General features: G+C 37.2%; 1 protein-coding gene across 1 annotated transcript; it reads left to right on the forward strand.

The window, feature by feature from the left end:
- Window positions 1–2,286: 2,286 nt before the first annotated feature.
- si:dkey-3d4.3 (actin-fragmin kinase) lies at window positions 2,287–9,705 on the forward strand. The gene is made up of 8 exons (XM_056244335.1): window positions 2,287–2,360; window positions 6,879–7,073; window positions 7,197–7,279; window positions 7,455–7,533; window positions 7,791–7,837; window positions 7,915–8,035; window positions 8,182–8,362; window positions 8,942–9,705. The coding sequence occupies exons 2-8, from the start codon at window positions 6,911–6,913 to the stop codon at window positions 9,534–9,536; spliced, it is 1,269 nt and encodes a 422-aa protein (XP_056100310.1). The 5' UTR covers window positions 2,287–2,360; window positions 6,879–6,910; the 3' UTR covers window positions 9,537–9,705.
- The last annotated feature ends 2,162 nt before the right edge of the window (window positions 9,706–11,867 follow it).

The following is an 11,867-nucleotide window of genomic DNA, read 5'->3' on the forward strand; positions in this document are numbered from 1 at the left end:
TCACTGGTAGGCTACGTGTTTAACCCTTTCATGCATAGTGGTCACTACAGTGGACAGCTATTAAAAAAGCATTTTCTTGAATTTGCAAGGGTTTTGATGGCAAAGTTGCACATCAATCTCTTCAGTGGACCCTGGTGGATCATCCTATACATTGGAACCAAGTTGCAAGCCGTTGTGTTTCGAGTTTTTCCCCCTCCAAACCAAGATGGCCAATGGTCAGTCAGACATGCCAAGTTGCTCCGGAATATCCACCCATTCCTTCTATCCTAGGAGACTCTTGTAGGTAAAAGAAATATTGCAGCATCAAGCAATATCTAATGAGTCATATGACAGTAAAATTTTCCAAGTTTTGATTTTAGATTGGGAGAAAAATCTGATTAATCACCTGTCCACTATAGTGGACCTCATGCATCAATGGCTATATTTCAGCTACAATTCATACTTATACTGTGAATATTGTTTTTGAAAATACTTAATCTGCAGTGACGTTTTTTTTACTGTAAATAAATGTATTTGTATTATTAGAATGTTAATTTCATTGACATCGAAAAAAGTTATGTGATTACATAATTTATGTGACTTATGTATTACTTTACTCATTTCATCAAAAAAATAATCTAATTATGTAATGCATTACTTGTTAAAACAAAAAGTTATCTGTTTACGCAATGAATGTTGCTTGTAATGCATTTATTTACTCGTAACATCAAAAAGTAATCTGATTACGTAATGCATGTTACTTGTAATGCATTACTTTACTCGTAACAACAAAAAGTAATCTGATTACGTAATGCACATTACTTGTAATTAATTACTTTACTTGTTAGATCAAAAAGTAGTCTGATTAGGTAATACATGTTACTTGTAATACATTACTTTACTCGTAACATTAAAACAAATCTGATTATGTAATGCAAGTTACTTGTGACACATTACTTTACTCGTAACAACAAAAAGTAATCTGATTACGTAATGCACATTACTTGTAATTAATTACTTTACTTGTTAGATCGAAAAGTAGTCTGATTAGGTAATACATGTTACTTGTAATACATTACTTTACTCGTAACATTAAAACAAATCTGATTATGTAATGCACGTTACTTGTGACACATTACTTTACTTGTAACATCAAAAAAGTAATCTGAATGCGTTATGCATGCCCCAACACTGCTAATTTCAGATGAGATACGTATCGAGGTTTTCTCAGAAGAGGCCTATGCTAGAAATGTGTCTATCTTGAACATAATCAGAATTATCAGCTAATAAAGGTAAATTGACATACTCTGGCACACTGGAGGGAGCATCTGAGTGGTTTCCACTGTTGTCCCTTGACAGGCTGTAGAAATTTCTGATGGAATCACGTCCTCATGTTCTGATATCAAAGATACACGAAGTGCAACTTGTATGAAGTTCAATTGCATTTGCAATATTTCGAATTTATATTTTTTGTATATATTTTATAATTTTCACATGATTTGATATAATTGTATTGATTAGTTTGTTAAATACACATACTTTATCTGTTTGATTATTGTATTATGTTTAATATAGTATCTCTTCAGTTTAAACCATAAATGCATGCTGTCCACTCTAAGGGACACCTGAAAATCTCTTAAAAAAAAAAATCAAATCTTGTTTTTCATGCCCTAAGAGCAATAAAAACACATAGGGAAAAAAAAATCCTGACTGAGGTTATCATAATTCATGCATGAAAGGGTTAAAGTATAATGATGTTTAATGAAGAACTGAAGTCAGTGCACACTGCACAGCATTATGACAAAAGTGTCTTCACATGACCCTCTCATTCATACACCAGAGTGGCTCTGTCTGTAGGCATCATGGGAGTACTGTAAATGTCTGCATTATTTAGCCAAGACCTCTACTTTGGAGGGGAATTGTGAGGCTATGACAATCTTCTTACTGAAATAGCATGTGACCAATGATGACATCATCCTCACAGATGGCAGGTTTCAACATGTTTGTATCCTAGACATGTTCTGGCTGTGGTAAACAAACTCCCTAATTTCTGGAGTGACTGGTATGCAAGGAGATGGAAGACTAGTCATAAATTAAGTAGGAATACTCTATCCTCCGGTTTCACAGACCAGGCTGCTTCAGAGTTTACAAGCTCGTGTGCTCGCGAGGTTACAGCCTTTTTTTTTACAGTCTGCGCTGTGGGTTACAGTCAGACCCTCTTGAGAGAGAATTAACGCAACAGAAGTTCTTCGCTCCTCCTTCTCTTCTACTGGCACTCTGTCTGGGAGCAATAGCCTAAGTTACAGTTACTTCACAACATCGTGTATCTTTCCAATGAAGATCAATGGGAGGACACAGACATTCACCGAGGATTTTGAGCGGTAAGTTATTCTACATTTGTAAACAACGCAATCTAAACGGTTACATTACAGTCAGCAAAAGGGCAAAAATAACAAACATTTGCGCTTCTCTCGACGACCTCTATCCTCCACCCATTGCTATCAGTTGAAACAGTTCTTCACCGCGGTCATGTGACATGTTCAGGACTTTCTTTAATAACAAGTCACATATACACTTCTTGTATATGTATAAACTCCTTGTTTATATGTATGCAAGTAATTACTCAGCGACCAATGTAAAGCGATTAGGTAAAAATGTATTCTTAGTACTTTCAAGTGCCCATTTTAAATGGCAATGATAGTAGATGTATGTACGGGCTGGGCGTTTACATTTACATTTACATTTAGTCATTTAGCGGACGCTTTTATCCAAAGCGACTTACAACTGAGGACTAAACCAAGCGAGTCATCGTGAAGAGGCAAAAGCAACGCAAGAAAGTGCTCAAAATACAAAGTTCAGACATAGCTCGGAGTAGCATAAGCCAGGCAAGCGAGGATTTAGAGGAAAGGATTTTTTTTTTTATTTTTATTTTTTTTTTATGTTAAGTGCTCCCGGAAGAGATGAGTTTTCAGTTGTCTTTTGAATGCTGTCAGGGATTCTGCATTCCGGATGAGGGTGGGGAGATCATTCCACCAGCATGGAACCGTGAATGAGAATGTTCTGGAGAGTGATTTTGTGCCCCGCTGTGATGGTACCACGAGCCGTCGCTCATAGACCGATCGTAGGCTTCTGGTAGGGATGTAGACTTGTAGTAGTGAGTGGAAGTAGGAGGGAGCTGAACCTGTGGTCAATCTGTAAGCAAGCGTCAAAGTCTTGAACTTGATGCGAGCAGCGAGTGGTAGCCAGTGCAGAGAGATGAGCAGAGGAGTGACGTGGGCCCTTTTGGGCTCGTTGAAGACAAGACGAGCTGCAGCATTCTGGATCATTTGTAGAGGTTTAGTTGCACATGATGGAAGTCCAGCCAGAAGAGCATTGCAGTAATCAAGCCTAGAAATGACCAGAGCCTGGACGAGAAGTTGTGTTGCATGCTCAGTTAGGAAAGGCCTGATCTTCCTGATGTTGTGCATAGCAAACCTGCATGATCGAGCTGTCTTTGTAATGTGGTCTGTGAAGGTCAGCTGATCATCAAAGATTACTCCAAGATTTCTGACCGACCTTGATGGGGTGATTGAGGAAGAATCTAGCTGGATAGTGAGGTCGTGCTGTAGAGACGGATTGGCAGGGAGGACGAGAAGCTCAGTCTTTGCCAGGTTGAGCTGCAGGTGATGTTCCCTCATCCATGCCGAGATGTCCGCCAGACAGCTTGAGATCCGTACAGCTACTGTGGGATCATCTGGTTGAAATGAGAGGTAGAGCTGGGTGTCCTCAGCATAGCAATGGTTGCATAGTAATGGTTAGGTAATGGTTTACATGTTAGGAATGATCACGCGGTGATGAGCAACATATAAACGTGGACCTTTAGGTCTACTATTTACTTTATAGTTTACTTTAAGACTAATACGACGAATCCCTTACTAAACGTCACCTAACATGTCTAGTTAGGCTATTTTAGATTTTTTTTTTTAGGTTTAATGTGATGTGTTAATGGAAGAAATTTAATTTTCAAGAAGTTCACATTTGTTTAAAACAATTAGCCCACTTTGTTAGATATTAAACCATAACCAAACATTACAATGGGCTGTATGCATAACTTCCGCGTTTGATGCAAGGATGCTCTTGCGTTTCCGGTTGGGGAGATTTAAAGGCCATCTTTCAATTTAATTGTATAACTTAATTTATACAGAATCTTGTATGAAAATGTCAATTTAAAAAGACATACATAAGAATACATATGTTTTACAACACCCACAGGCAGAAATTCAGGAAAAAGTGTACCTATTCTAAGCTAGGCTCAAAAAACCGCCCTTTTCCAGAGAACGCGTCATATGACGCAACGACAGGCAAACAAATAGGCGTTGCTGCCCTGGTTCTCAGTGTGGGTTTACGTAGTATGAGAGGTGGTACAGAAAATAGAGCTTGTATTTATCGTTATAACGTTAGCTGCTAGTTGAGTTGGTTTGAATTGTCACAATGGTGAATTCTTGTGTTTGTTTTGGATGCAACCACTCCAACTTGTCTGGTCATCGGGTCCACCGATTTCCAAACAAGAAACACAAAGATTTCCGTGCTTGGATACGTTTCGTCCAGGCAAAGAGAAGCAATTTCTCTGCCTCCTCGGTGACAAGACACATGTGATATGTGATATCAAGTGGTATGTGAAAAACACTTCACACCGGATGGGAACGGGCGGTAATGGTCAGAAATTCGGCGGGAACGGGTGGTAATGGTCAGAAATTCGGCGGGCGCGGGCGGGAACGGGTGGTAATGGTCAGAAATTCGGCGGGCGGGAACGGGTGGTAATGGTCAGAAATTCAGCGGGCGGGATCGGGTGGTAATGGCATTTATCTGCATGCCTTACACCCAGTCCACTTGACAATAAAAGATCCTTGTAACAATGACTATATTTACATGAACAGCATATTCCCGTCCTAACAGGAACACTAACTGCTTTCATACACATACTCCGCAGTACATGCGAGCCCATTTACATAATGTCCGTCGGAAATACTATGGGAGTAGTATGACAGCCGGCTAAGTTTGGAAAATCTGGGATCTAAATTAAACATTTTAAGACGCATATTTGCTAGCATAGATGGTGACAATATACATGGATGCTTGAAAAACAACAAAGTCGACACCAATATTGCTAAATACGATTTATTAAAGATACTGCAATGTGATAAACATGGAGACAACGTTAGCCACAATTAGCTAGCTATAGCCTGTGGTCACTCACCAAGACACCTGCCCAATTCTCCACCGATTCTCCTCACACCACAACTCTATCTCTCTCCTCTGTCCATTTACCCTTCCCCTTAACTCTGCCTGACCCCTCTCTCGCCTAGGTGGCTCATAATTATACGGCAATAGCCCATCGGAAGAGTTGACATGAACTCCTACTGCAACCTCTTCAATGTCTGACTCCATTACGAAGAGATGAGATTTACCGGCCGTTGCGTCACGTCCGATCAGAGCGTTTTTGACAGCGGAAGTAATTTTACTCACAATTTCTTTTAAAAAACTTTTTTAATGCACATTTATGATTAATTTCTTCACGCAAATCGAGTTCCTACACCATTTATCTACACATCTATTCGCAGGGATCTTCAACTTGAAAGATGGGCTTTAAAGTCCCCGTGAACCGGAAGTTGCAAACGACTTTTCTCCAGTGTTGTGACGTATTTCCGAGAGAAACGGAATACTAATGAGGCAAAATGGTAGGCGTGACTTTTTTTCCCAACTAGCACCTGATTGGATCTAGAAAAGTAGGTGTTTTCATTCAGCCTGTCTACTGTCAGTTGGAGGGGCGTGATTACGGATGTTAAGAAGACGCCCAAACCGTGAAACCTACGTCATCAGGCAAGGTCCTCCAACGCAGAGGGGAGGGGAAATTTCTGATTTTGATTAAAGATTACGAAGCCAAAAAAAATTTTTGTGTGGATTGACTTGCATGGATGAATTGTTCACCACAAAACGATCAATTTAGGCAAACAAAGTAAGTATGGTCAATTTTGAATTCATGGGGACTTTAAAGCGGAGGAAAACCGAGGAAAACGGGATTATGGCAGAGTCTTCCAAATTTACTGTCCTCTCGTCTTTGAAACGAAACTTGAATACGTTTAGATGTAATTTTATATATAGTTATGTTTATTTAATATAATAAACAAAGAAGCATAAACAAAATGTTTTTGTTTTGTCTGTTTTTGTGACTAAAGTTTCTTTAGTATAGCAATAGAGTATAAAAACCAATATAAATTCTCGGTATAGCATTGGACTCTACGATCGGCGGAAGTAATCCAGCATCCTTAGACCTTCACCGGAAATACCGCCGTGCATAGAGCCCATTTCAACTATTTCCTCTGTACAAATTTAGAAAAGAGTGAGTGAGAAGATAGGCCTACATACACCGGAAACTGTATTGTTGTCTGTAAACGAAACAAAAAAAGAAAGAACAGGAAATAACATATCTGTTCCCTTATCAGTTGGTAAACATATGATTGGTTCCTTTTATAATTACTGTGTATATTCATATACATACAGTATACATTATGTCAGTAGTGGCAACAAGTAACTTTTTTTGGGTGAGGCAGGCTCTATTTTTGTTGGTGAAATAGACAATTTTAACATTATTGTGTCAAAATGTACCATGCTTCTCTTTTGTGTATTAAACTGTTTATATAATTTATATTATAGGGTCTAATCTCCAATGTTGCTTACTAGATACACCTGTTTTCTGGTCAAATATTTGCTCAACACTTACCTAATGTATTACCTAACACCATAATAAAAATTCCTTTCATTGCAATATTCTTGTTCTGCTGTGTCTGCTATTCTAGGAAGTATTGTTGTTAACCTGACTTCATTAGTAGCCCTTGTGTATTTCATGCTTGTCTTCACAGGGATTAACCCATGAGACTCTCAAAGCCCAAGCATGAACCAGGGGAGCGGTGCTTGTTTGTGGACCCCAGTGCCGCAGCACTGCCCTGCACCATCTGATCGTTACAAGCATGCTTCTTGTGCCCACAGAGGACATGTTTACTTACTAGGTGGTAGAGAAAAATGCTCACTGATAGATTTCTGGAAATATAATGTGGGTATGTTATTGTTATTTATCTGTGTCTGTCTGCTGCTTTGGACACTTGCACTTGTTATTGCACAGTATATGGTTCCTGGAGCATTGACTGATTGTAATTCAGGGGAAATGTCTATATTTTTAGTCTGTAATGAGTGGAACGAGCTTCCTTGTAATAGTGAAGAAGCACCTGAAGAACTGGAGGAACACACCATGGTAGCACATCAGGTAATTATAAATTAATTTATTCATAATAACAAACTCACAGTCAGGGATTGGGAGTTCACCAGCTATGAGGAACAATGTGGCATTGTAAAATGTACATTTTCATATATTTTCATTACATAGATTTCATAGATATATTTCTTGTAATCATATAATTATTTCCACTTTTTCTTCTAAGGAATTTCTCTATGTCTTCGGAGGAATGCAAGATTCATCGTATACTAACTCAAAAATTCCTTTTTGGGTGTTTGATATAGGTATTTTTATTGCATATTCAGTGGGGTCGACTAGAAAATTCATAAATTCATTCAAGTGGAATTTTACTACAATTTTATGACAACTTATAAGCATTACAACCTAAGAGTAAAATGTAATAGGTAATAGATTTTTTTGTTTTTTTTTTGTCCCCTTTTGCTTTACTGACAGCAACACTTGAGTTGGATAAATGCAGATTTTGTTTTAGCACAGCAATATGTCACTTTGTTGTTCACCTCTTCAGTTTTATATTCTCTAGTTAAAAAGTGCTGGATTAACTGGAAAACAGGGAGTGAAACTTTACAGGTGAACATCTTTGATTTTACAAGACTTACAGCTGAAACACTTGATGGTCCATTTATTATAGTAAACTGTTTTTGCAGGGAGTGACACCAGCAAACAGAAAAGGGCACAGTGCTGTCATCTTTGGGTCATTTATGTATGTCTACGGTGGATACATTGATATAAGAGGATCAACAAAAGAATTCTGGAAATTTGATTTTGGTGAGTGTTATTACATATTTATGCTTTTTGGTAAGCAAGCATCTCCTAAGACTGAATATTTACTGTTATCCACCTCGGGGATGATTTTTGTAATTTACATTTAGCTGAATGACTTTTCCGAACTAATTATATTTACTACATGTTAGATTCCAGGATGTGGTCACTACTAAGCAGTGCACAAGGTGGGCCTGGTCCCAGACATGGTCACTCAGCTATGACACACCAGGACTGTATGTACCTCTTCGGTGGCTTGCAGGGCCTTAGGGAACAGAAGGACTTGTGGAGCTGGAATTTTACCAGTCAAACCTGGAGCCGCATCAATTTCCAGTGAGTTTCTTTATTAACATCCATCGTTATTTTCTTCTTTAATTCTGTCTGTCTATCTATCTAAATTCCCTGGCTTGATGATCACAACTGATTCTCAGTAAAAATGTCATACTCTTCATACACGACTTCTAAACATTCTTTCATCATGTGAGCGGTCACATGCAAAATGATCCATTCAATTAAATTGTATTAAAAAAAGCTCAGTGTGATACACAATAGCATTCATCTAGACAAAACTGACATACTTGTATAGTAAGCAGTCAGTGTCAACAAAAAAGTTGAACAAAAATTAAATTTGTATGTAGAAACCATTTCCAGGATATATTGCCATGGTGAAAACATATATATAAACATTTTGACCTGTATGATTCACGCTTTGACAAAAGTTTTGGTGGCATTGGCCACTACATTGAGTTACTACATTTTGCATACATGCAATAGAGTTAAGATGCCCCATAAAACAGTTGTGCAATTGCACTTACAAGTTTAGAGAATGCAAGTTCTGTTTCAAAAAATGAGCCAAAGCAACTGAGGAAAAATTAATCAGAAGCATCTAAACACATATTCCTTACTCTGTAGTTCAGGTCCCCCCCGGCTGGTTGGTCACTCTGCTGTATTGTTCAAAGACAGCATGCTCATCTTTGGTGGAGGGGAAACCCAGAGTTCCCCTCAGAACAGCTTGTGGAGGTTCAACCTGAAGACAGAGACCTGGAAGAAGCTTGCATTGTTGCCTGGATCTGCCTCACTGTGCCGGATCCATCACTGCAGCATTGGCCTAGGCCAGAGTTTCCAGCCAACAGCACCAAACAACATCTTTTTCAGGGAAATACCCTACTCTCACAACATCAATAACAAGCTGAGACCATTTAAGAACAAGTGCCAACCGTCCCGCAGCACAATGCAAGAGCCCTGTATTGAGCTCCAGACTTTCTACATGGACAATAAGAAGTGTTTAGCAGATTTGAGTACTGCACTGAAAGACACTAAGCTAAAAGGAAGCTGTCTCACCTTTGAGAATCAGGAGGCTGTTCGCAAGGAGGGGAATAGTGGTGACCTGACAGAGGAAAACGAGGACGCCATGTTTCTCCATATGCCTGACTTGCTGTTAGTCCTGGGTGGTAAACCTCTACAAGGACAGCATATGATTTCAGTGTGGCATATGACAGTGGCATAAATCTGATGTTTTCAGTGCATTCTACTTTCTCTATGAGAAAAGAAAAGGCATTAGCAACAATACCCATATCCTTGTGGGAGAACGTTTGCATTAATGGAATTCAGTCATGTACAAACTCTTTACAGCGTCTGTAATTATTACCTTGAAGGTGAAGTTTGTCATTTTGTATGGCACATACCAATTTAATGTGTATAGACAATAATCAACAACTATAAGTTAGATATTTGTAGCTTGATTTCCCTGAAAAATCCACATACTTGCGCTCTGAGTTGCTATCAGAATATTGCTCTGTACAGTTTCATTGACACAGACTGCGATATTTTTGTTCTCTGTGTGTTTTTTAAGATCCACGGATATTGCTGGCAGAACAGTAGCATCATGCAACCTTTACACGTTTATTTTCTTGCCTTCACATTGTTTCAAGATGGCTGCACTTAAATGATTTAATAAGTAATGCATTACACGAGTAATGTGGAATCCATTCTCAACAATTAAAATTTGTTACAGCAGTAGTTATGTTATCATTGTTATTTATTTTTTTAGATTTAAAAAGTAATCTAGCAAGGTTTGCTAAAAAAAGTAATCTAGCAAGGTTTGAAAAACATATATTCCTAGAAAACTAAATCTGTAGCATGTTTGTATTAAATAAACTATGCTAGCTAAAAATTGTTAAAATAGTTTATAAACCATTTATAAATGATGCATATACAGTACATATACAGTCAAAACAAAATTTCAATTCAGTTGATATTCCACTGGTTTTGGCCATCCTTCTGTTAGACTGTCTCACAAATGAATTGGTTGAATAGCTGTCAGCTGTTAAATTTAAGTACACAATTAGATAATACCAATATAGGTCAACAAATTACCCAGCAATGCTTATTTTTGTTCAGTCTGTGGTGTAAAAGGCATGAATTAGCAATTAAAGAAAAAAAAACCCACTTAAGCAAAACATAGTCAGGTCAAAGTGTCTGAATAAATTTTGGTCCGTAATTTTTATACATTTTACTAGTAGTCCACTGTGAATAATTTTTGGGTATAATATGCCACAGTTTACTTTATTTTGCTATCCTCGCTTACATAAATGAACTATAGTGTCCTGCACCCACTAGTAAATAAATATACAAAATTATATCTGGTGTCTGAATAATTTTTGGTTTGACTTTATATATATATATAATAAATATCATACCAATTATTATAATATATTACAAATTGACCTGTACATACATTTCTACATGCATGTAGTATTTATTACCACTTGAGGGCGACAAAATATAACAGTCACACCATTCAAAAATTCAAGAAATTTACAAATCAAACAGATATTTAGCATATTCAACAATCACCTTAACTCTTGGGATTATTCGACACAGTATTTTTGTATATTGAGTATATTATGTGATCAACATTTAATCAGCTAATTCTAATTTAAAAAAAAAAAAAGTTTTAAAACAACGAAAAAAAAAAAAACAGATGTAGACCATCTCAGTATCCTTCATCCACAATATAAATGGATAATTTACCAAGTAACTGGTATTCCATTATGAAAAATGTGACAATTCAAAGACATTTTCCCATTGCAAGTGACATCAAAGAACTAAACAGAAGACAACGTGTCATCTTTAAATAGTATGGAACTGCATTCTGTTGGGAATTAATTACAATTGTTATATATTAGGACACACCACATGTATGGGTATGCTGATAATCTTTACAGAAGTGGCACAGAAATGATATATTCTGAAGTGGCACAAAGCCTGTATACTCCACAAAAAGGTGTTTTTGTTGTTTATTTTTGCAGAGAGATGGCATCAATACACAAGCAAAAGCAATGTTATTAAATTTCTTATATTCTTGAAATAATTACCTTTACAAATACAGAAACCAGAACCATTAATTAAATAAATATTCAGTAGGCTATATTATTAGTATATTAGTATATAGCTAGCCTACGCTATGAATATTCATTATATATGACAACATTTTTTAAGATTTTCTCTGATAAAGAGAAAAGCTCATAATTAAAATGTAAAGTCGAAAACGCCGTTTTCAAATGTATATGGATTAATGTAGAGTAGACGTATCGAGGTGCGCCTTGGCAATGTAACATGTATTTATTTTGTTGAAGCGATAGATGGCACCATATCACCTAAGAACAAAATTTGACATTGTAATCCAGCTCCTACCCGCACAACAAAAAGTCGATTAACACTGAAATAAACCGGTGTGTTAATTTGCCAAACAAAGCGACACTTGAGAGAAATATCTTAAAAAATGGTATCAGGCCTTGTAAATGCGTCTCCATCATTTAAGTGTATATTTTATAAA

Source organism: Rhinichthys klamathensis, unplaced genomic scaffold (assembly GCF_029890125.1).
Source record: "Rhinichthys klamathensis goyatoka isolate OS25496 unplaced genomic scaffold, OSU_Roscu_1.1 h1tg000961l_1, whole genome shotgun sequence".
Classification (NCBI taxonomy): domain Eukaryota; kingdom Metazoa; phylum Chordata; class Actinopteri; order Cypriniformes; family Leuciscidae; genus Rhinichthys; species Rhinichthys klamathensis.